Source organism: Osmia bicornis, chromosome 9, assembly GCF_907164935.1.
Source record: "Osmia bicornis bicornis chromosome 9, iOsmBic2.1, whole genome shotgun sequence".
Classification (NCBI taxonomy): Eukaryota; Metazoa; Arthropoda; class Insecta; order Hymenoptera; family Megachilidae; genus Osmia; species Osmia bicornis.
This window is the reverse complement of record NC_060224.1, coordinates 513056-538846: the sequence shown is the minus strand read 5'-3', so window position 1 is coordinate 538846 and position 25791 is coordinate 513056. Positions and strand designations below refer to the sequence as shown.

Here is a 25791-nt window from a genome sequence, read left to right as displayed (position 1 = left end):
AGATTTGCTTTTTACATTATAAATTAATGAATACTAAACAAAACATTCTATCACATTTACATTAATTTTTGCTTTTCCTTTACATGAATTATTCAAAAAGTACATATGATTTACATCTTTTTACAGGTATACGTGACTTATTTGCTGATCTACCTACTATTTTGTATTGGTTCTTATTGCGTATGCAGTCTAGTCTTTCACCTAATTCCAACACCTGCCGCTAATCACGTTGACCATTTATGGTCAGCAAAATGTTGTCTACCTTTCATCGATGAATTCTCTAACTCTTTACAACAAAAAATTGAATTAAGAATTAATTAAAAAATGATATGGTTTTCAGAAAATTCTTTCAGCGATAAAAATTACAAATGATTTGTAGTATTTCTAAGAAGTATCATTATGAAGAAACTATTGCTACACGAGAAAGGAAAAATGCATAGAAAGAAGAGAAATTACATAATTCGCTATTGCTGTTCAGAGGAATGTGCGACACGTGAGAATTACAAAGGTCCTACAAAATATTCTAAGAATTGTAGGTCTCGAAAATTTGTCATTGCAGAGAATCACGTAGCCACCTACAGTTTTAACACGTAGCTAACGATGCTACGTGATTGTGATGTGCTAGGATCCAGATTGATTAGTCGTGAGCACCGTTTATGTTTTCATTTTCAATCGGAACAACGTTCCATGTTCGGCGTAGATAACTTTTTCATCCTCGTAATAATTCCTGTTCTCATGGAATCCATTGCTAACATTAATTATTCAAAGTGTTGATCTTGGCCATTAAAGCGACGTATTTAAAATTGTATCTCGAGGACATTGACCCTATCGTGCAAGTGTACAATTGAATATGATAAATTAAGATCTAATCGATTCATTACTATCGTAAATCCGGCTGATTTTCATTTCGTTGCTTTTCATATCAGATTACGATGATATTTGCAGTTTGATCCCCTTTGATTCCCTTCTGACGCGTGAAATTAAAATTGCGTTTAACGAGAGACAAAACGAATATGTATTACAAACGGTATACATATTGTTTTACGTGTATCGAAATTAATCGAACCGCGAAATACTTTCAGAGCATTCACTGTTATTGTGAAATTGTGAAAGTATTTTTCCGTTCTTACAGGTAAGATGACGTTGTTTTGAATACGATCGAATTTAGTTCTCATCGATCATTAAAACTGACAACACGATACCATAGGAGGAAGAGGATATAAGGACGTGTGATGGAATTTAAAAAATGCAAATCAAGTACTTTTATTTGAAACATATACATAGCAGTTACGTAAGTTCCTTTAAAGTTTATGAAATTTTGTAATAATAAACATCTTGAGAGATCATTAAACTCATCCCTCGTAAATTCCGGATTGCTCGAATAGCATACCCCCTACGATTACATGATCTCGTCATTGGCTGATCGTGGATCAGCGGTGGGGGAAGATATAAAAGCGGGTTACATTCACGGAGCAGCGCAGTGTGCGACAGTTCGGATTAGATTTCGCGTCAGTTCGCGTCGCGGTTTCTAAATTGTTTCTCAAAGAATTTTTCAAATTTTATCAACGTGCCATTGTTGGCCGTAATTGGCATAACGAATTCGGTATTATTTCGAACGTATGTAATTTATTTTATTTTATTTTTGTCAATTACGGTTTTTCGACAAAACACGAGGAACCATGTGTGTACGTACGGTTGTCGGTACCGAAAGCAGCAAGCCGGTAGCAGTATACAACAACCAGCAGAACAAATTTCAAAAAGCAAAAGAAAAATACATGAAGTTACACGACGAAATGGTTGCTAAGGAGCTGGAAATCATCGAAGAACGGAAAAGTCAAACAGTCTTCATACCAGAACTTGCCGATGACATTTTGAGGGCCAGCACCATAAACTACAGCTCGTTGCTGAAAGTATTATCAAAGTATTACGAGGCGATACAGCAAACAAAGATATTCAAGTAAGTGCTCTTTCTTGTTTTTTAAATAGTATCATTAGATGAATTCGATTAAATTTGATAGTTCAACCTTTTGCTCCGATTCTCATATTTTAATTTGTCACTTATTGTTAGTATATGTATAATGGTAAAAAGTGGTACCATGTTTTAAAGAGAAAAATATAACTAGTCGATGAAAATAAAAATAAGAGTCATCATCTCGTATGAAATTTTATCTGAGAAAAAACACGAGTATATTTTTTTTAACTGAATTCAGATATTTTATTATCGTCGTATGAAATCATTGAAAGATAAAATATTGAAATTTCATTTAGTTGTAATGAAAAAGTCCTTTGGCATGTGTGTATCTTTTAGTCGATGAAAATTTTTTAATTAATTTGAATTAATTCAATTGAAATAAAAAAGAGGGTACGAATGCAGTAAGTTGAAACTTTAAATGGTCGCGGCGTTCTATTGGCGTTGTTCAAATATTTGATGTTAATGCGACAGGTGATAATAAGAACCTGTGTTACACCTACAAAGGTGATAACTACCAAATAAGAATTTTATTTACCAGTTATTTTTCCTGGAATATATTACAAAAATAGTTGCATCAAAAAGTTACCCAAAGTTTTCGGGTTACGAAGCCAGATTAGTGAAGTTTCTCGTGTATCGATTGTTATCGAACAATCGATAATCGTAACGTATTCGTTAGATTTTTTTTTTTAAATTGATAGCAGATGAAATCGCGTCTATTTACTAATTTATATTTTAAGATAATTATAATTACTTAATTATTATCATTTCCATGCAGTTTAATATTATTAAAATATTATTTATCGTTATTTTTTAAAACATTTGATAGTAAATCAGTTCTCATGATTCCTTGGTATATACATATTGTACGTAAGAAGTAAGTACGGAACTGTAGAAAGACAAATGGTTACAGTTCCGTTGAATAATTCAAGGTTTGATTGATATCATTTCGTTTATAATAATGGCAAAATAAAAAAGGCAGAGAAATGGTACTGGAAGGCTGGTTGCATATACTTCTACATATATATATATATGTATATATATATTCACGCAACATGCTACGTGACTACATGCTCGAATAAAAATGGCACCGGGTACTGACGCGATACACGTTTATATATTAAGCGCTACTTGATCTGTGGCAAGAGTAGATGCAATCGAGCCTGACATTAACACATTTTAATTGTTTTTTAATACAAACAGGAAAAACAATCGTTCTACATGTTTACGATTAACGTAATTACAGCATCATTAATTAGCTTGATCGTCGAAGTTGCAGCTTTAGACTTAAACAGGAAATTAGTCATCATTGGTTTTGTGTTTATAGGAAATATTAATATATCAATAATTAATAAAGGTTTGAAAAATGTCCAAAATCGGGAGCAATATTTTTTTTTTAAATATCATTATTTTATTTTACAAAAAAAATAAAAGAAGAAATTTTGAAAAAATACACAAACGTTGATCATTCTAGCACAGAGATTTATTATAGAAATTTTGTGATTAACTTAGTGTTTGCGTTATGTAATGGCTAGGTAGCTGAAGCATGGAGAAATCATGGGAAAAAGTTAACCGAATTTATATACATTTCAGTACAATTTAAAATTCTTTTATTTAGTTATTCGAAAGAAATTTTACTAATAAAATAAATAGAACTTGATTGGTATAATTATTGTAAGATTATAAATGCAGTTTCTCGTGAACGGGCAACGAACCTCGGACATTTGATTCATCGTGTATTTATTGATTTAGTATGGTCTTTGATCCTTCTTCAGAAGACGGTTAAAATAAACTTTGATCCAACCGTCTTCTGTACCATGAATGAAAAATCATGATTACACTTCATCCTGCATACTGTACATATCATTGAATCAGGACAGGTTTTAGGAAAATTATTTTCAGAATTTGACACGACATACACCAGAAGTTTGGCTAGTTATCAAGTTCAAAAATATACATTTCTAAAGAACAAGGAATTTCATAAATTTTTCTTCGCCTCTCCTTTTATTTTTTAAATGTTTCCCGCGAAAGCTGAATGTCATCGTCGATTAATTATCAACGTCAAGGCTACGAAACCTAACGGTCCTTCGACCAAGTGAAAGTATGAAATTAGGTTGCACGTTCACAGATCAGCATTATTAGTATTCTATTTTCTAAAATATTATTTCTCAAGTGTACAAAGTACCGTTCTGGTGTACTTTTCGTAGGCCCAGGAGTGACCCGACACTGTTGTTCGAAGGTTACAAATCCTTTACACCTGCAGTCCACAGAAATACCTGTCTGCTTATCCTTTTTATACAGGGTGGTGTAAATTCAAAACCGGTCCCTACCTCTCAATATCCTTCAACGATTTTACCTAGTAGTAATGTAAAATATACATTTGAACGGGATATCATTTATTCCGTCGAAATATTGAAATTGGTCGAATTGAACCGAACAGATCGGGATTGAAAAGGATACGTAGGGTCGATTTGATGTGCATCACCCCGTATGATTTGTCCATTCCATTTCTGCACTTCCAAGTCAGCAAGTCCATTAACAGGTCCAAAGCAAAGCGCACCACCCTTCACCTGTTCCTTTTCTTCTTACACAATGCCCTCTTTCAACCGTATCCTATCCGCTACGAAATACACCAGCTATGGTATTGTGTTACGTTGATCTGGCGTTAACACCAGTAGAACCTCTATTATCCGGACTAATAGCGAGACTTATACTACTGCATTAAACTAATGGGACACTTGATGGCATATAAAATCATTTTCTGACACTGTGCTATTCGTATGTTCCTACTTTCGTTAATTTAACTAAATATAAATAGTTGATCGTTTCTATAAAATGAAAAGTTATTTAAGCGCCAGTATATAATCGGTACACATAAGATTCCATTCTATCAGTGCGATGACACAGCGTCAGCAAACGAAGGTAATTTATTTAACTCGTTCTGGTTAAACACGCGCCAGATACCGTAAGCATTCGCTTAAACGGTCGACAGAATTATATTATTGGCAAATGTCTTGTTTGTATTTTAGTCCCAAGAAAGTTTCGCGAGACAGATGAACGACGTTGACGCACGCCTTATTGCAAACATCACAGCACATCTTCACTTTCAACTAGCCCTGCCCTCCCGTGTAAATACAAAATGTGTCTTTTGACCAAACGCCAGCTAAACCATCGGCCAGATGTGCTGGTCCGGGATTACGGCCATTAAAATTCTTCACCAAACTACCTGCTTTTTCTTGCAAAACGAACGACCACAGAAAAACCCATCTCCCCTGCTACCTTCGAAGATCCATGAATAATTCCCCTACCTGGAAATTCCATGCCACTTTTTCGTGAATCAGAAACAAATTAAACGCGAACACGACGGTAATAATATTAATATTAATTAAGCGTGATTGTTAAAAAAGCCTTCAAGATTTGTGGGAACCATTAGCGGAACTAGGGGAGCCAGGAGGGTCAATTCTATTCAGGAGCTTCCTGTTCAGGAACTGTAACTGTTTTTTAAATATCAGACAACTCTGTGGTTAAAAAAATGATAAAAAATATGTACCATATTGCATCATATCGATTCACTCTTATCAGTATTTCGAAGAAAAATTAGCGTCAACGAACTTCAGGTGTGTCCACCTGATTTTTAATTTTAATGTATACACATATACGGGTATCGTATGGATCGGTGTTTAAATCAGGATGATAAAATTGCAAGGCAAGTGCATACGTTTGCAATCTAAGCGATGGGTTGCGTGCCATCTCGCACGTTTCCCGATGCCTCTCGATAAATGGCTGGTACACTCTATACCCGACCATCGACACTCCCTTGCATGTTTGCGCCTCGTATTACTGTCTCTACGCGATTCGCAACTAACGTCACCCTTCCTCCATAAAAAAATAAAAAAATCATTTGTATGTATAGAGAAATAACAATTTTACCTGGTCACCTTTCGCTCTTGTTAATCAGTTGAGGGTAATATTGTTTAGGGACAAAGGGGTAATCAAAATATCTGGCTGACCTCGAATCCATTTGGAAATAATTGATGTGAGAAAGTGGTGACGTTAATCCTGAATGATTGATAGTTGTGAAACGTGTGGGATACGTGTCGCAAACTTTACTGTTTGCAAAACAATTAAATAATTATGGAATCTTGCGAATATCAATGAGTATAATTCGATTCAACTTTCTTAGAATATTTAACTTGAGACAGTACATGTACCGCTAACTTAGCAGGAATCTAAACTGTTTCTTTTCCTTCCGCCTATCATCGTTCAAATGCGAGACAATGGCGCAAAAGAAATTTAGCAGACGAGAAAATCTTTTGCTTCCCATAGCTCGTATGAAACGTGCAAGGATTTTTGGAGCGATTCTTTGAAAGGTTCTTGACCGCCTTTGAACACCTTTCGCATACTATACAAGATGATTCGAAGAATTTCCGAACAGGATTCGGTTCGTTATTTAAACGCACTTGATCGAAATCATAAGAAATATTTTATTTTTGTTAATACTCGTAAAAATGTATAAAAATTGTTAATTTTGAATAGTCACTGAATCATTTGCACAGGAATGCTCGGTTCATTGACTGTTTAGATCATAGTACAAACAGACTACATATGTAGATAAAAAATTACCATTCATCACAAGTTTCGTAGACGAACACAACGAGGCACAGAAATAACAAAATTCTAAGTAGATAAAGAATGAATCATCGTTTCTTTAACCGTTAGACGACATGATTCGCATTCTAAAAATGCTCAGACATCTCGTTCTTTTCTTTTTACTAACAGATAGCTAATAGTTCTCTTCCCTTATGTAACCGTTGTTTATCGCTTGAAACGTTTATTATTACTCAATTTCCTAAAACGCGTATTAATAATCGTTAGCGTGTCAACCGTTGATAATTAATTAAATTGATAATTAGAATTATCGTGTCTTGAATGATTGCGACATACCCTGGTCTCGTGCTACAGTCATGATTAATTAGTTTAAAAAAATTGCTTGGAAAGTAGGATATTCCCAAGTTTGTCAGATCCATGATGTCGTAGGAGACAAACGCGAGGAGGTAATTTAACCGGCTTCGGAACACGCACGCGATGTAATTATCATACGAGATACGTACAATTGACCACACTTTCCGTGTTCCATTCATAACGTTAAGACGCGTGGCCAAAAGCGTGTACGATCGATCATTCAACGTCTCCGCTCGAAATATACAGCTTCTTTTAAAAATAAATAACACTTTACAAGTTACACGAACACGGACGGGATAGGTACACCCTCCTTAATCTATTTTTTTCAAAAAATATTACCACTATATTATTTAATAACTCACAGGTGTTTGTTGTTCTAAACCACAGTGTAGTAACAGGTAATAGAGAAGCAAGAAAGATAACGTGCAAACCGCGTTGTGCATCATAACGGATAGTGCTAATGTACTCGTTTCTTTGCGGGAGATAAATTTTCCACGAATATTATTGTCAGTGGGGTAGATAGTTGCGCTTTCTTCCTTGTATCTCATTCTATACTCGCATTTACATATGTAGGTCTTCTGTAACGTTATCTGAGTAATGTTCGAGGATTAATTGACAAATAGAAAGCTTGTACTAATTAAAAGAATCGTGAGAATTTAATAGCAATTTGGAAGAGAAATTCTAGTAGGTACTCCAACTTGGAATGCAAGATACGCATTATCGTGGAGTAAATATTTTATTTTTTTTCACCTACCTAAATCTCTAAAGATTTCTTCCGCAATTAAGCGGGAGAGGAATTACTAAAGAATTCAAAGAATGTTAAGTATTTGAAAAATCCACACGTACATGCAAATTTTCTCGAAGCTCTGTCTATAGAGAAGATTAATTGTAAACCAATGGAAAGATGAAGTATCAAGCTATAACGGGATATTAGTTCTATCGGCTGTGTGCGAATTGATTACATCGATGTGGCAGACCCAGGGTAAATATTGAATAGTCTAGAGAAGTTTGTATCGGTCAGCTTCGTGCAAACACGTCTTCTTTTTCTTTCTTTTTTTTTTCAATCATGTGCAAAATGTTTAGCAAAGAATCCTTGTTCCACCTTGCTAGCGATAAGTATCTCTTGATCCATATTTTAGTTTCACACCGTATTGCACAATAATACGACAGTTATTTTTATCTCTGGAGGAAGCAGACGTGTTTTGTTCGAAAGAGCTTTAGATTATCATCCAGCTGATTTTAATTTATTGACACGTTGATTTGAAACGTGACCTTTTGGGGGGATTTAAAGAACACAGTGTGGGACACAGCTGATGATCGATTTCGTAAAACGCACCCGCTGCGTCTATCGGTATAACGGAATAGATCTGGAACGTGTAAACAGTGGGTTACACACGAGATCCTCCTATAGGTATTCAAGGTGTCTGGCGCCTGAGATGAGGATGATGCTGGCATGTAAGTCTCGTGAGTCGGACTTAACGAAGAACCGGATCCTCTAATAAGATGCGGTCACGCGACTTGTGTAAACTGCATCGATGACGGTACATATAGCTGGCCGATTTCAGATTCAATCTGAACAAACAGGAGATTGTATTACTGTTTAACATTAAACGCATAAAGTATCATAATCATGAATACTCTCTATTGAAAGACGAATCGCAGTAACGCATTAATCAGGATACAAGACTCGTTTGATTAATGGAATGAGTTTCCCATGAACGACGTTGATAACCACCCTCGTGTCTGAAATTATAGGCCCTTAACTCGAGAACGATGCGATGCCTGTATAAAGAGTTGAAACGAATTACAGCACGCCAATGGTATTTAAAATAAATTTTCTCAAAGTGTTAATATATATTTTTCCTTTTTCCTTTCTTCTTTTTACAGAATTTTATTCTACACCACGCAACCAGCTCACGTAATCATGATCGCAGCAGTATTGTGCGTAACATCGGCTCTTGTATCGACGACCGAGAGAACACATGTTGGTCATTCTCAATCTAGAGCAACCTCTTTCATCTACCTTGCATCGTTCGTGATGCATCTTGGTGCCCAAGTCTGGATGACATTTGTCTCGGGTAATTTCCTACGATCATTTCAGACCCGGGGAAACGACAAATACTTATTACAAACTTCTACTTTTTTCAGCCGCTAAATTTGTACCTTTTTTTATTACCACACAGGTCTTTCGTTATATTTTGCATTGCCAAGACACACGTTCGGAGAGGTACAACGTATTTTGTTTCCGAGATACTTTACCATCAATGCCTGTCTCAGTTTTACCACCCTTCTGATATTCGTCAAGTACCACCCAATACACACATGGAACACTGAAATTGCCATTCAGGTTTGTACAATTGATATACGTATACCATTATTTAATTTAGAATTGTATCAACAGGTTCTCCATGTGATCAGTATGAAGAATCAGTCTGGTCAAGTAATTAAATAATGAAGAAGGAGAAATTGTGAATACCCATTAAAATTATATAAATTAATTTAATCTAGAAACTTTAAATATGTTTCATTATGATATTAACATATTATTGTAGATAATCATTCAACGTTGTGGCGTTCAGTGATACCCCTTCAGGTTTCTATGCTAATTAAAATACTATGTATTTTTTGCAGGTGGGTGCAATGTTTAGCGCCTTCTTTTTGGAGCTACTGATACGACTGTATCTAACACCACCTCTTCTGCAACTGATAGTACAAAAGAACACTTTGGAACGTGCCGCTGGAGTCGGCAATGAAATCGGTGTTCATAATCCAGGCCCATTGAAACACTGCCCTCATTATTTAAAGATTCATCAAGCCTTTCGACGTGTTCACGTTTACATTGCAATGGGAAATATGCTAACCATGGGATGTACAGTGTTACATCTTCATTATATAGCTAGCAAATTATGCATTCTTTAAAAATGCGATCAATCCTCCTTGAATTTCATTGAATACGCACGTATTCAGATGTTTCGTATAACAGTGGGGATGAAATTTCATGATTATTATAATATGGTAGAAAGAATGAGAGTTTAGCATTTGTGCTTCTAAATATGCGAAATATTTAATGAGAATATCTGACACAGTTTTTAGAATGAAAAACAAGAAATATATACTGCCAAGTTTTACCATAATTAATTGTATACGAAAGAAACTGAACTTGATCTATCCTTCGTAGAACGAGTATTCAGTGTAATTTAGTCACATTTTCGTCGTAGAGAATTTTAATTCCTGAACGTTATGAGCATTTAATGAACCTTCTGAAACGAAGAACATTAGTTGTTTAATTTATTATTAACGCAATGCATTAATTATAATAAAAGTGCAAAAAAAAAAAATAACGATAAACGTAAGTCATACTTTCACGTTTATCCATGAGATTCTACATTGATATTTTTATTGTTAATCGCTTCCTCTTTTTCTTTGATTTTTTTCCAGAAAAGTGCAATGTGCGTGCTTGTGGAGACTGTACGTATGCCTTTTGATTGAAATGTAAGAAAATAAAACGCAATTTTATCTGGAGGAATGAATGAATCATGAATGAAAAATATGATGTAGAATAAAAGTGCATGTTTTTAGTCTTTATTTGTTTTAAGCAAATATACACAAAATTTAAACGAGGACTTCCCTTCTTGAGGTAATAACAAAGTCTTGCCAAAGTTTAATATAAATTATTATATAAATGGTTTTAATCGTTGATATTGAATTGAATTGAAAATGTAAGGTAATTAAAAACTTACTCTGTATCAGAGTTAATAATATTTATTAAAGTAGCACTAGTATATAATAGCTTAATTTCTATAAGTGTGTCAACTTGTTGGATATTCTATAAAAGAAAAAAAATAGATAAAGGATTAACTTAAAAAATGAATGTTTTAATTCTGACTGGCTGCTATTCCGACTCGCTACACGCATTTCATTATTATAAATAATGCATTTCGCTCATTATGTAACTGTAAATTATAAAATACTTGGAGTACCAATATAGATTTTGCTCTTCTAAAATTGAAATCGTGTAAATTATGCATCCCATCACGTTACTTTCAGTACAGAGAACTATGATTCTTAATGTATATATTAATTGACTTAAATTATTTTCACATTAATTTAAATAATTAATGTATTAAAAAAAAAAGATCTATTTTTAGCTACGATTCTTACGACACAATCTTACAAATTTTAAAAGCTCGTGAGTAATCACATCGTTATCTAAATTATTTCATTATTAATATTAGTATCACCAACTCTATTCGCTAATAATTTTCGCCATTGTAATAAAATGATTTGATCTTTTTTATTTTTATTTAATTATGAATATATGATGTAATATGATGTCATTATATATTTTTAAACAAGTCATATTAATAATACAGTCCAATTCGTGTATGGAAAACCTGTCACAATATTCTAATCTTTCCTACAAAATCAAGCAAATATGTAAATATAAACATATATACAATTTTATAACGTAATAGATATATTTTATTTTGCTTTAATTTATCAAAAAACGCTTGTCCAAGTTTATTTAACAATGTTTTTAAGAAGTAGATCGATTCATTATTTTGAAACTCAACTAATCGTGCGTATATATCATCACAAAATAAAATACATCAATTACCATCATACATTACATAAATATATATTATATATATATATATATATATAGTTCATCAGTCTCTATACATTGCATCTTCAGGATTTTACTTATCGATTATTAAAGAAGTACTATGTAACTTAATTAGCATTCAATGAGCTCTTATAATTATATTATTTTACTTAATATAGTCTATGATTGTTCAACGAACCTAAGAATAATAAATACACGTAAGATACCAGTGGCACAGTTTAAACACATTGCGTCGAGTTAACATATAAGAACCTCCTTGAATGGATATTTAAGAAATTACTAAAATTTATAACCAACTATTCAATTTAACTCAACATTACCCACACATTGTGTCAGATGTTTCTCTTATCGAATTTTCGATATCTTAAAAAGTAACTAATATTTGTACATAACTATTTTACAGGTACAAAAAAAAAATCATATAAAACATGCGATAGTGACAAAAATCTGTACAAATAATGAAAACCATAAGATGCAATAAATTTAAGTAAGAACTCGCAGTGAAGTGTTACGCATACAGTAAAATGATACTGGCTTAATGATAAAAAATATTTTCTTTACACCCTGAGGATTTCTGCTGCTTTATTATAACAAATTGCAATCCAATCGGGCTGTGTAGCACCCCACTGAATCTGATTCACTTCTCCTTCTGCAGCAGTATAAGCGAGAATCGGATCCTCGATAGCTCTTGGCATTTGTTGTATATCCCAAATTAATGCTTGATGATCATCTCCTGCTGTACAAATATGACAAGATGAATGTGGAGCCCAAGCTATGCCATTAACGCTTGCTCTGTAAAATGAAATAAATGTTTCAAGAATTGATACGAAACACACAGATGAATGAAACTAAATTAGTACAGGACGACGTATACCTATGATTATTTAATCTCGCAACTGGCGTACAAGGGACCCGAACGTCTAAAATTATTACTTCGCATGCATCCATCGCAACCGTCGCCAGATAATTAGGGTCTTGCTTATTCCAAGCAAGTCTCAACAGTGGTGTATGCTGTGGATCTTCGTAGATTATCGTCGAATGTTCCAAGTGTCGTAAATCAAACATTCTCACAGACCCATCGGCGCCAACAGATGCGAACATATCGCGACCACCACCGGCTCGACTAAATGCAATATCATATACTTCTTTGTCATGGGCAATTAATTGTGTCTTAACATGACCAGTGACCATGTTTACTCTACCCAAAACTTGGCCTGTTTCTAAACCCCAGATGGTACATGTTGTGTCTATACTTGAAGTACCAATTAAATTTGGATCTACTTCATTCCAATCAAAAGATGTGAGAGGAGCACAAAAATCTGAATTCTTATTGTTGTTTAAGACACATTCTAAACGAGTTTCTGGTTCAGCTGCTCGCCAGACTCTTAGATAATCACCAGATGTAGCTAAGAGATCAGGAAACAAACCTAAAGAACAATTAGAAACTGTGTTATTTTTTCTAGTACTGCAACTATAGATGGAACTGCAAATGAAAATACCTCATTTTTAAATGAAATCAACAATAAATACCTTTACTATCTGGTATCCACATAATTTTTGTAGTTGGATAAGGATGATCAAAAGTACTTTTGGCACTAAATTCAGAGGTTTCTTCATCCAGTGATACTATTTGCACTTTATTGTTATATTCTTCTACAAAGCTACCAAGAGCCAAACGAAACCTCTTATCAGGTCGGACAGACCAGTTCATACTATACAATGGCCATGGTGCTTCATATTTGTAAATTTCTTTTCTTTTCGGCGGTACACTATGTAACGCCATTATTGTTTCTTGTTTGCTTTATTAAAAACAATTCATACTTAATAACTAAGATTCTTTTTAGATTCTAATACAATTTTTATTTGGGAAATTATACCCATACTCATTAACAAAACATTGTTTATGGAATAAAGTTGTATACTTTACTGAAGTATATTTTTATGAAATATAAACAAATGTAAAAATTACTTGCGCTTCGATACTAACCTTAAAATCAGAAGCGTTTAAAATGCAACCGGTTTTGAACGCAATTTTCTTGCAAATAGTACAATTTTTTTTATTTCATAGTAAACATGTTATCAAGTAGACTATCTTACAATACGATTATTAACTGAAAGAAGCTAAAATTTGAATTAACACGTTTCATAAAAGTATACAATTAACCAAATCTTTTGTGATAACATAAAATGGCGCTCTTTTAAATTTGACATTTTACTGCTATCATGTGTATAGATCGACCTCTAAAACTTTCTTATTAATTTTAATATTACAGTCAATTGTGATAACTAAATTGCGCTTTTCTAATTAGCGATATTATGTACTCAGTAAAAAACTTAATTTATTATCTAAAATAAAAATAAGCACAGGTCAACATTAGAATAAGTAGAATATGCAACCGATTAGAAGAAAATATATAGGTGTGTCTAGGATCAAGTTCATTAATCATTCCTAAATCATCCGACCAATAAGTTATGTATTTTACAAATGACAGTTTTTTACAGTATATTGACTTTTCATTGAAAATCATACCTTACGTTCATGTACAAAATAGCATGCGCAATCCCGTAAAATACGCGGGAAAATTATTATCTGTATATTATGGTTTTAAAGCTAATTTTTGTTTGAAAAAGAAGGGAAATTATTTTATTTGATCTCCAAACAAGTACCATTTATAAACATGTACATTTTTTTTATGTTGTAGAGAGTGATATGTTTTGGCGGTAAAAAGTAATTAGCTGATTGGTCAATGGTAGTTTGGCGCGAAATCTAGCGATGGAGTGCCAATAGAAGACGCCGGTGGTGTCAGTTCGGTAACATTTCGGTATCGTTGCTCCAGCTTGCTCCAGCTGTAAAGTAATCTCATTGATAACTTCTTTGAGAAGCTATTGTGTTCATTTTTCTGTAATATTGTACTATATATTATACATATTATATTACATTTATATTTTATATTATAATGCCACTTCAAGTATCAACCAAAGAAAATGTTTGTAAGAATCACGAGATTGTATTTTACAAGGATAAAGTAAGTACTTACTTTACGTTTCTCTAAGATCTCTTGTACTAAATGTTTTGTAAGTAATTGTTATTAATGTTGACGTGTAACTGAATTTAAAAAGAAGATAGGAATAAATGTACATTATTTATATATTTAACTCTACATAACATACGAAAATATGTAATTATTTTATGTTATTTTTTCATAAGTATTTTACATGCTGTTTTAGTAAGCTTTCAGCATTCATTAAAATACTATTTTTTTCTATTGTAAATTATGCAATATATGGAAATTGTATTTTGAGTATTAAAAATCACTACACTGGTGTATTGAATATTTTCGAAGTTTTCTTCGGATTTCTCTGAATTAAAAGTAGTGTAAATATTATAAACAAATAGAGTCTAAATAATTACAAATAGTTTGTTAATGTGGTGATCAGTGAAACTTAGTAAGTTTACTACTTTTGTGATATAATAGCTATTTTTATCAACCCCCACATGTGCTTGGTGTAGATATGAAAAAAATATGAGTCCTTCAATGTAATTACAACAGCTATTTGGATATATATGAATATTAATGAATATTTCTATTTGTTAACTAAAGAAACTTACAAAAATATCATTATTGATCAAACATTTATAACATAATTTATATTGTAAAAGGTTAAGTCTTATGAAATTATAATGTATTATCATTTATTTATCATTGGAAATCAGTAAAAAATAAGATCTATGATGTAGATAATAAAGTGTATATAAGTAATATATTGTTGCAATTTTGTATATATATAAGAAATATGTGATGAATCATAAGGTGATTATAGATAAGTACGTAATTTTTAATTAAAGCATTAGATTTCCTCGTGTGCTTCATGCAATTAGATAAGAGCAGTCAGTTGTAAGCTATTGCATACAATTATACAATACAGCAATTTGTTTATATCTATAAGTTTATACATAATGGTATCATTTTTAATGTTCAAAAAAAATTGTTGTGTCATTTGTTGGTAAAGCAACATGTTCAGTTTATAATTTAAATATGACATTCAATAAATCTTAGTTAATTTTATTGTTCATAAAAAACAATTGGACATTAATACTGGTTTTCTTGATTTCAGGCATCTCCAAAAAAGTTGTGTACCTCGCCGATTATTTCTCAAGATAATGGTATAAGAAATTTAGTAAGTAATGATTATTGAAATTACATAGTAGACTTAAATTACATTGTTCTTTCAATTATTTTTATTGTTTTAACAATATGTATTTCTTCCAGATGGTTAAGACAGAAGCTGTCAGAAAATTGCAATTAAAAGAAAATGAATTCAACCCAGAATTAGAACCATTGTTGAAGGAAAATCCACGTAGATTTGTTGTCTTTCCTATTCAGTGGCCTGATATTTGGAAAATGTACAAGAAAGCAGAAGCATCATTTTGGACCGTAGAAGAAGTAGATCTTTCTAAGGTGTGATTATTATATTTTGAAGACTTAAATGAATGCAATTAAGTAAAACAAATCACATGTAATATTTGCTCTTTGTAGGATACATTTGATTGGGATCGTTTGAATACCACTGAAAAACATTTTATATCCCATGTATTAGCATTTTTTGCAGCCTCTGATGGAATTGTCAATGAAAATTTAGTCGAACGATTTAGTCAGGAAGTGCAAATAACGGAGGCGCGTTGCTTTTACGGTTTTCAAGTGGCTATGGAAAATGTGCATTCTGAAATGTACTCATTGTTAATTGAAACATACATTGCAGATGCCAACGAAAAGTAGATGATAAAATACAATTTTTGTATATATTCGACAACCGATAGAATTTAACTTTATGTTACAATTGGCTTATTTACAGAGACTTTTTGTTTAAGATGCCATTGAGAATTTACCTTGTGTGCAAAGAAAGCTAGATTGGCATTAAATTGGATAAATCAGGAAACCTGCCACCTTTCCTGAACGTGTAGTTGCGTTTGCTGCAGTAGAAGTATCTTCTTTAGGTGTAGTTTTGTCTGCTATTTTCTTGGTTAAAAAAAAGAGGCCTTATGCCAGGACTTACATTTAGTAATGAACTTATTTCTAGAGATGAGGTCAGTGTATGTCTGCAATTATTGAAGGGTGAAAAATTACTTTATGCTAGATGGAATTATATATTTTATTATTTTTTTTTTTTAGGGGTTACATTGTGATTTTGCATGTTTATTGTTTAAACACATTGTACAAAAACCGTCAGTTGAGCGAGTTACATCAATTATTAAAGATGCCGTTGAGATTGAACAAGAATTTTTAACGGATGCGTTACCTGTTGAAATGATTGGCATGAATTGTAAACTTATGTGTCAATATATCGAATTTGTTGCAGATCGATTACTCGTGGAATTAGGTTGCCAGAAGGTTTGTGAAAGCGTTTAACTTAAGTGACAGCAATGATGTTTGATCGACGCTAATGATTTATTATTTTTTAGATATATATGTCTGAAAATCCGTTTGATTTTATGGAACATATCTCTTTAGAAGGTAAGACAAACTTTTTTGAAAAAAAAAGTTGGAGAATACCAAAAATGGGGAGTCATGCAAGACAAAATTGAAAGTAATTTTACACTGAATGCTGACTTTTAATATAGCATTCCTTTTTTAGTTTTTTGATTTATTAGGACTGATTATTTGACAAATATTAGTAGTATTTACAATTTTTTTACATTTTGACGATAATATTTATAATTAACAACATCGGAACAATGTTTCTTTTGTTTTGTACTTCTTGTTGAGTTATTGATTGATATACATCACGGCATTGTTTTGCAAATTATTAGATTTATTGTTCAATTGATTTTACTTTGAAGCAATTTTACGTTAAGAATTGAAAATTCAATGAAATAACTTGAATCAATTTGTACATAGAATACACAAAAATTTGTGTCAAAAACGAATGTTTAATGATCGAGACTATAATAATAGTTCAGTATTTGTGTAAGATTTTTGTACATACTTATACACATAATTTAATGACATCAAATTTATATTGTAAGGGACATATAATAACGGTTATAATAAAAAATGATAAGGATTTCTCCTATTAAATTTATTGATATAATATAACAAATTTATGCATGAAAAATATGTCTTTTTTAGTCAATTTTATACGTAAAATGTGTTTTATCAACTTTATACATAGAAATTGTAAACATCAAATATTTCAGCTGCACAATTTATTGGAAGACTTGTGTTCTGCAATATTGTGGAATGTAATTCTAAACATTAGAATTCTGTATCATGCTAATCTCACTGTAATATTACAACTATTAAATTGAGTAGCTCTGAAATTTGTTGTTTAACGATTAAGAGTAATTTTTACGACACTCCATATCGTCGACTGGTCTGTTATAGGGTAACCAAATAGGTTCTCCCACAAAGTAACGTTTTGCTTTTATGTAATTCTATAAAAACAAAGAAGTTTGATAGTCAAAGTTTACTATTAATCGTAATCGGTTAATTAAAAGAAAAGTACTTACATTAATGTCTAAAGTGAATCTATGGTATATACCACTAGGAATAATGATTAAATCTCCGGGTTTAACTTCGATACGTATCCTTGATCATCCTTATCTCGGACAATCAAAATATCCCGATCCATCCAATACTAGTCTTATTTCTTCATCGGTGTGGAAGATGTTCGGTAAAAAAATTTTTCAACTAAATTAAAAATAAAATACTTTATTGATATCCCTTTTCACGCTACAATTGAAATTTTAAAATTCATTTGAGTACTTTAAACATTTGTGTAACTTACTTTTCTTCATAGTTTGGAAGACATTCTTAGAACATTCTATTTCTCTTCATAAGTGTAACCGCGTTCTTTTTTCAATTTTGTTAATGTGCCATCATATTCGTAATTTTTATGATCAATCTAAATCAATTTTAGTATTATTAATTTATATCACTAATGACTAACATTAGGTAAAGTACGTATTAAATTTGAAAATCTTAAAATGATGAAATGGAATTACGTATAAAAAGGAATAGAGAATGAAGAAAATGTTAATTAAATATTAATGTTCAATCTAACCTTAAAGTATTCAACCCCTGTCCTTTTGAACAAGTTTTCGAGGGAAATATATTCAGGTGGTTCTCTATGGTGTTCCAAGCGCTGATCGGCATCAGTATTATCCATATACCACGCACGAACCATTTTTCTTCTCTGAACAAATTTAAGGGAATCAAATTCACTTTCGATACTTGTTATTTGTTAATGACGTAACCCTAATGATAAAATTATCTATTTATATATATATAGTGCTGGTGTATTTTTCATTCGATTGTAAAAGAAACGGAGAGATATCAAAATTGCTAATATAAAATACTATTTTTATGGTTAAAGACCATTCATATGTCGCAATCATGGTTTTAAATACGTATTTAAAACGCAACAATGCATTGTGACATTATTGTAAAAGCTGATGGTAATTACAATTTTTATATAATGTGTAATGTTATTTAATATTGTAGTTAATTACATATGTTACATGTTTTAGTAAGATACTTGTTTTTAATAACAATTATAATTTTTCAGAAACAATTATTTTGACTCGAAGATTTATATAAAAGTTTCCTCCATAATTGAACAAAATTACAAACTGTATTCATAATGGGATGAATCAAATGAATTTTACAAAAAGGTTCAAATGTACCTTATGAAGAAGAGTCAAGAATGTGGAGAATTAAAATTTTTTAATGCCTGTATAACTCCTGAAAATAGTAATCATATCGAGGATATATGCAAATCAATGATTGAAATATTTGAAATTAACAACATAGCCTATAAAAGAGAAAACTGTAATAAACAGTGAAAATGTATAGAGGCATACAAATATTTATATTTAAACACTAATTTCAAGAACCAAGAACGTTTAGCAGAAGATATAATTTATGGACATTTAGTTGATAGTGCCCACCTTTATCTCCGTACTTACTTGTGCAAATAATGTGGAGTCTTGAATATGAAAAGAATTTTGATTGCATCTTTGCTATATGTCCTTGTTGATTTATGTACTGAAATACTGAAATAGTCACAAAATACATAGACAAATTACCTTTTCAAAGGTCAGTTGAAGTTGCATATCATTTGATATTCATTTATATATAGTAAATTTCTTGAATTAAAAGAATGTGGTATGCAGTCTGGAATGTTAAAGAGAGTATACAAGATTTGTTGATTGGCTTTGAAGAATTCTTATTACTGTTAACAAATTCAGAATCACCTTATTTAACAGAGTTATTAGGTTTGAAAAAGTATGAAAGACATGGTATTATGTTAAAAAAAATTAATTTGTACAATAAGAAAATGTTTAAAGAATGAAAACAGTGAAAGTTTTGTTTCTAAAGATCTTGAAAAATTATACCAAATCACATTTGGGAAAGAACCATTTATAAAGTGTGAGAATATGATTGTTGAAAATACTATATCAACATTAAATCAACAATTAACGAATATATTGTTAAATAAAATCAAAGAAATTGATTGTAATATCTATTTGAATTGGGCAGAATTGGACGACCGAAGAGAATAACATGATTTCATTACAAAGATCTATTGGACTTGAATGTTATTATTTTATAGAATTTATTGAAGAGCGATGAACGATTATCAGAAAATACTCATTTAATAGAGTGTTTGCAGCAGTTATCGTCGAAACCAGATCCTAAGCAGTCAAACTTTGTCTTAAATTTACAAGAACTCTGTTGTGGTATATCCGACGGTAAGAAGGAGTTAATGAAAGAATTATTATGCAGATACAAAGAATGGGATCGGTCTATACTTGATTTTGTCTACAATAATAGATCTTTACTAGATAAGAATGATATTTTAATTCTACTAAAATATCTCACGCATGTTTTCTCGCAGTCAACCGAAGAAGATTTGAAAGAGTTTAGTAATACATTAGTTACAAAATTAGTGGCACTTCAAAGTGTACCAGATATTTATGAAATTGTAATTATGTATCTGATAAAATATGATGGGAAAAATTATCTCGAATCCCCGCATACAGAAGAAGTATTTAATGATTTTATAAAACGAATGCAAACTTACAGACACCGATGGTCTTAAAACTGTTCTACTGTTTCTCTTGAAAAATCCTAAAACTGTGTTGACTATACTTGTAAAGATTACCATTGGTCACCCTCAGTATGAAAATATTATGATCTCTGCTAAAGATTTACTTCTGCTATCACCCTTTATGCAAATAAGTGAAGATAATAATGAGCTGTTCTTAACGAACATCTTAAGGACCATATGTATCGAAAATTTCGAATGGAATGCAAAGAAATTCATGGATTTTATCCAAGTTGTATTAGACAGTTCTATAATTAAAATACACAATTTGATAAACAGTGTTTTTATACCATATTTAAAAGAAGATATTTTTAATGTATCAAACTTAAACTCTATTCTTAATAGTATTCGTAAATTACAAGTTAGATGTACCAAAGATACAAACGTGAAGGATTTAATAATAGCACTTGCAGGAAAAATGTCTTTCCTTAGAAAGAACACAAGTATTCCAAGATATGTAGCCAGTGAAATATTTGTTCAGATAACAAGAATATTAGAATACTTTTTAGAAATTAAAAACAATCAGATGCCTGTTTCAACGAAAAGACAAATAATCGATAAAATTGAATGCGTTATCGAACCAATAGATAAACTATATTTTTCACCTCTTTGGTATTAAGAAAGAAAGGTGTCAGTATAATTGATATAATAGAGATTACGAAAGGCGTGTTTCGTTTGTGTTGAACAGATTGAAAGAAGATCCTCAAACTTCAGAGAGATTACGACGTTATTTTTCGGATTTAAGCCTAGAAAGGGAAGATTTCTTGCGCCATTTAATTACTCGTTCAACAGAAGGAGAATATCAGAGATTAGGCACGGAACTTACAATAGTATAATTGGTTCGCTTTTGGATGGAAACACGAAATTGAAGCATACGATCACTTCTACGTTAACAGTAGAAGCTTGTTCTTTAGCTCTGGAGTATCCACGATCGGAGGAAAACGATTTTATTTCCATTTTTACTTAAGTCCTTCATACGCTTTTGCAGATGTTTTATTTGCTTGAAGAGGTTCGAAGATAAAGAACACGTATATAAGTCGGTAATTAAAAATAAAATCAACTCAACGAGAGCATAAAAACACAGCCCTTATGCAATTTATTTGAAAAACTATTTCACTCATTTGTATAATCATACGGAAATGATTATTTACAACACTTGCAAGATATTTTAAAACTTTTGCTATAGCCTTCAGTGATCAGTGTCTTGAATACAATCATAAATGTAACCAGGAAACTCGCAGTATACCTCATTCTACAAAGTTTCTCACTTTCATGTAACTTATGAAGTAATTTCTACTTGTCTGAAAGTACCTGCAAAAGAAGCCTATGACTGGTCTCAGGAGATGAAGAATTATTTGTTTTCAATTAAACTAAGAATATTTAAGAGATGCATTTAAGTGACATCAAATATTAATTTTAAATAGGGTAACATTTTCTTGTTATTTAAGTTTTATTACATATATATATACACACTTGGTTAGGTAATACTGGCTCCTTTAATTTATGTAATTTTATTTAAGAAATCTGTTTTTCTATAAAATCAAGAGCATAAGTGTAGGTAGATTCATTTTATAATTTTATAATGTCATAAAATAGTCAAGTAGAAATATATAAAAAGAAGTTAGATCTTCTATAGTAATGTGTTTTAAACTTATTCAATTTATTAGATTGAGATAAAAATTAATACAACTTTATATGTTTGTAAATTAGATATGTACTTACCCAATTAGTAAATCACGACGTGATATAAATACAATGGAACTCTTGTCTTTTTTCATAAACAAGCTCTTATCTAGGCATAGTAAAACAGTTCATATAATTTAACTTTGCCATATTTTCAAAGTTTCAGGAAATTTATTTTATTTATTTTTACATTGTATGTAGAGGATATTCAGTTAGTAACCCCAAAAGTATTATTTGTTTTTATTCTATATTATAGTTTGTGCGATATTTCCAAAGGCCATTACAATGGTTAGTAATAAAAAAAAAAAAAAAAAAAAAAAATATGTGAAAAAATTGCATACAAAGAAAAAAAATGTGCACCAGTGTTGAGACTGGAAGAAATCAAATGGGTAGGGCTTTGGTAGGAATAATCTCAATGCTTTCATGGAAAAAAATAAGCTGTAATAATATTGAAAAGAAAAATTCATTTCTGTATCAGCATATTGTCTTTAAAATCTAACTATCTTTTATTATTAAAAATGTTTACCCATGCAATGCTTGAAATGGTCAAAGAAATGTTTAAGTATTCCTTAAAACAATTGAAATTGAACTAGACAATAGGATAGTAACAGTTCATTAACTCCTAATAGCAAAAGGTTGGCTTTCTAAAATCTGCACCATTACATTTTTCCCTGTCCTTGAGTTACAAGATTTCGTGTAGTGACTAGATTCTTATGCTGGTTAATTACACTGAAGATACTGTGGGGATAAAAAATTTTACATTCCATAAACCAATATTGCTTCGATTATTAAGTTCTAATATATTGAAGCATTTTAGCTTAACAAAATGATACATGTTACATTTATTACAGATATTGCAATTTACTTTACTTGTATTAAAAACCGGAATATACAATCAATACAATACGCATACCACCGCCCACTCTTACTTGCTACTGCTAAAAAATAACACATGCTTTTTGTTTCAGGTATTCCTTTTGAAGCAATGCGAAAATAAACCAGATGAGAAGTGTAATACAATATTACCAGCAAGTAACAATTTTCATTGTGGTATTGTTTACAAGTGTTCTCGAGTATCCGTTCCCTGTCTACCCAAGTGATTAATCAAACATAGTCTGTTTACAATCGGAATAATGAAGCGAACAAGAAAAAAAGAAATGGTAAAACGAAGAGAAACATACATATTTCATGAACCGTCGCTTGTCAATGAAATGCACATTTTTTACTGTAAGCCATTCATTGTGTCCTTTTTCAAGTCAGATCGGTATTCTTTCTTTTTTTTTCTTCTTCTCATTATATTAATATTATCATTATTATATAATTCGACGCTATAATATTACAGATTCTTCACATTGTAAAAAATATAACGTATTTCGTACTCAATATCATACGCAGGTAGTACTGAAAGGCCGATATACCTCTAAATCGTGGTGTTTCTCGAATTAATGTGACCCAGTTACGTAACAAATCTGCATTGTATACATATATATTGTATGTATATATATTTATTTATATTATATATTTATATTTATTCATTCATTATTTATATCTAATTATAAAATCGTATCGAAATCGTTTTTTTTGTAGGTGGTGAATCTTGTGCTTCATTTTCCCTAAAACATTCTTCTTAAAAAAATGAGAGAAATTTGCAGCCGAAAATAAGGAAAGGAAATGAAACAAATCTGGTCCTTGACACCTTGATGCTCACTCAGACAAAGCTCGATTTCTTTTTCCCTCTAAACGCTTGATAGCTTTTAAGTAAAGGTCAGTTTAATATTTATTTTTTTCCTCATTTTTCTATTCTCGTACAAAAGTCTCAGCGTATTCTTTAGAAAAATATTCTTAAAACATCATCTCACGTCGGACAAATGTGTGCATGTTTACCATTCAGAAGCGATACAAATATAGAAAACATTTCTTCTTTTTTCTTTTTTCTTTTTTTTTCCTGTGCTTATTTCGTTTTCGTGCATCAAGTGTACAATACGTATACTACTTAGGAAGCTATCCGCTGACAGGCAACGAGTGTCTCCTCGTTATTCCTCTTTTTCCTTCTTCTTGCCAATTTATCATTTTCGCTAAGCACAAAAAACCCAGGAGGGCGAGAAAACGTAACGATAATAGAGCGAGAGCGATTACACGTTTTACAAAGAGGCCCTTTGATTCGCCGTTGAAAAGGCTTTTATACGCGCGGTTATTATCGTCGTCTTTTAATAGAAAAACTGCGGTTACAATCTACGGGATCACAGAGAGACTATGAATTTTCCGAGTGATAAAATAGAGGATACGAATAATATATCTGTTTGCCCCCTCCCCTTTTTTTCCTCTTTCTTCCTTTGCCTGTTTATATACTTGAGTACAATAATGAAATTATAGATGGCCGATTCGCTACGTCGGTATACGCTCCATCAATCTTAAAACTGACGAAACGTATAGCACCCTTTATCGGTCAAATACGCGAGGCATCTCAAAAATCGGTTCTCGTCTTTTGATACTTTTTCTCCAGTATCTTTTGCTATACGTATGCATTTTAATAATAACCGAGATTTAAACTAAGACTAATCTAACGTAATACAATAATGTAAAATTATACGTGAAAAGAATGATAAATTTTCAGACTTTCAGAATGCAAAATGCAGTAAATTGCATTTGAAATATTGGAGAAAAAATTAGCCACGCATATTCGCAACGAAATGACATTTCTAAAAGTGCACCGACAATTGAAAAGAACGAGTTAATATACGATTGATAACCTTTCCCAATAATGTTCCGTATCGTTGGGCCTTTTTTTTTTTTCTAACTACCAATGATAGAAATACTGTACATCAGTTCGTTTAAAACTTTTCAGTTCGATGGTTGCCAACGATACGTGGAACAGAGGGTAGCGATATCGCTCGTGTACAATTCAACATTTTTTTATTAATCGATCCGAAAGACGGGTAATCGAGATGAACAAGTAGATATATAAATTATAAATACACTTTTTCTTTTTTTGCTTTTTTTTTTGTTTTGTTTTGTGAAATCAGGATTAATAATCCTTCGGTTAGACTCGTAAAACGAACAAAAACTGATAATCGATTGAACAACCCTTATTTTTTGTTAAGATACGTCGTGCAGCAATCACACGGAAATGAACGACTTTGATGGTTGTGTTAAATAATAACATATCGAGCTAATGTAATGACTGTTATGGTATAAAAGCGGTATTAATATCGGATAATATGATTTTGATCACACGAGAAAAATTACACACGACCCTACTGCTACTACTTATAAGGGAGTCCATTGCTTCTTTTTTTTTCTCTCTTCTTCTTCTTCTTCTATGTTCTTCAGTTTACATTCACAAACTCAGCAGTGATTAGTTCCAAATGGAGCTTTTTCTGTTGTACAAAGCAATGGATGTATTAGGATATTACGAATACACATATGCATTTGCAGTTGAAGG

General features: G+C 31.6%; 5 protein-coding genes across 6 annotated transcripts; 3 read left to right on the top strand and 2 right to left on the bottom strand.

Annotated features, from left to right (window-relative positions):
* The first annotated feature begins 46 nt into the window (after positions 1–46).
* On the top strand, positions 47–12058 carry LOC114877409 (transmembrane protein 205). Of its 2 annotated transcripts, XM_029189966.2 has the most exons (5): positions 47–643; positions 1133–1957; positions 8819–9009; positions 9115–9278; positions 9563–12058. In XM_029189966.2, exons 2-5 carry the CDS (start codon positions 1680–1682, stop codon positions 9848–9850), a joined length of 921 nt encoding a protein of 306 aa, XP_029045799.2. In that variant the 5' UTR covers positions 47–643; positions 1133–1679; the 3' UTR covers positions 9851–12058. The 2 variants fall into 2 exon arrangements, with proteins under 2 accessions (XP_029045799.2, XP_046143206.1); XM_046287250.1 differs by lacking the exon at positions 47–643 and having other exon boundaries at positions 1032–1957.
* Positions 10678–13911, bottom strand: LOC114877408 (DDB1- and CUL4-associated factor 7). Its single transcript, XM_029189964.2, has 4 exons — positions 13546–13911; positions 13089–13357; positions 12433–12985; positions 10678–12350 (listed from the first exon to the last, which is right to left on the bottom strand). The coding sequence occupies exons 2-4, from the start codon at positions 13339–13341 to the stop codon at positions 12116–12118; spliced, it is 1041 nt and encodes a 346-aa protein (XP_029045797.1). The 5' UTR covers positions 13342–13357; positions 13546–13911; the 3' UTR covers positions 10678–12115.
* A 452-nt stretch (positions 13912–14363) lies between these two features.
* LOC114877407 (ribonucleoside-diphosphate reductase subunit M2 B) lies at positions 14364–17635 on the top strand. Its single transcript, XM_046287251.1, is given in 9 exon segments — positions 14364–14584; positions 15675–15737; positions 15830–16018; positions 16097–16332; positions 16415–16577; positions 16579–16644; positions 16730–16948; positions 17020–17091; positions 17093–17635. Coding segments are annotated over 9 exon segments (1158 nt in total). The 5' UTR covers positions 14364–14515; the 3' UTR covers positions 17174–17635.
* LOC114877412 (1,2-dihydroxy-3-keto-5-methylthiopentene dioxygenase) lies at positions 17622–19014 on the bottom strand. The gene is given in 5 exon segments (XM_046287252.1): positions 17622–17991; positions 18067–18247; positions 18345–18371; positions 18373–18461; positions 18621–19014. Coding segments are annotated over 5 exon segments (519 nt in total). The 5' UTR covers positions 18744–19014; the 3' UTR covers positions 17622–17892.
* Positions 19015–19200: 186 nt separating this feature from the next.
* Positions 19201–22560, top strand: LOC114877400 (the record flags this gene model as incomplete). Its single annotated transcript, XM_046287148.1, is given in 17 exon segments — positions 19201–19495; positions 19498–19559; positions 19561–19615; positions 19618–19688; positions 19690–19732; positions 19735–19868; positions 19870–20109; positions 20111–20179; positions 20181–20629; positions 20631–21280; positions 21283–21315; positions 21318–21499; positions 21501–21550; positions 21552–21612; positions 21614–21819; positions 21821–21918; positions 21921–22560. Coding segments are annotated over 17 exon segments (2841 nt in total), but the record flags the coding sequence as incomplete, so codon positions are not given.
* Between the last annotated feature and the right edge of the window lie 3231 nt (positions 22561–25791).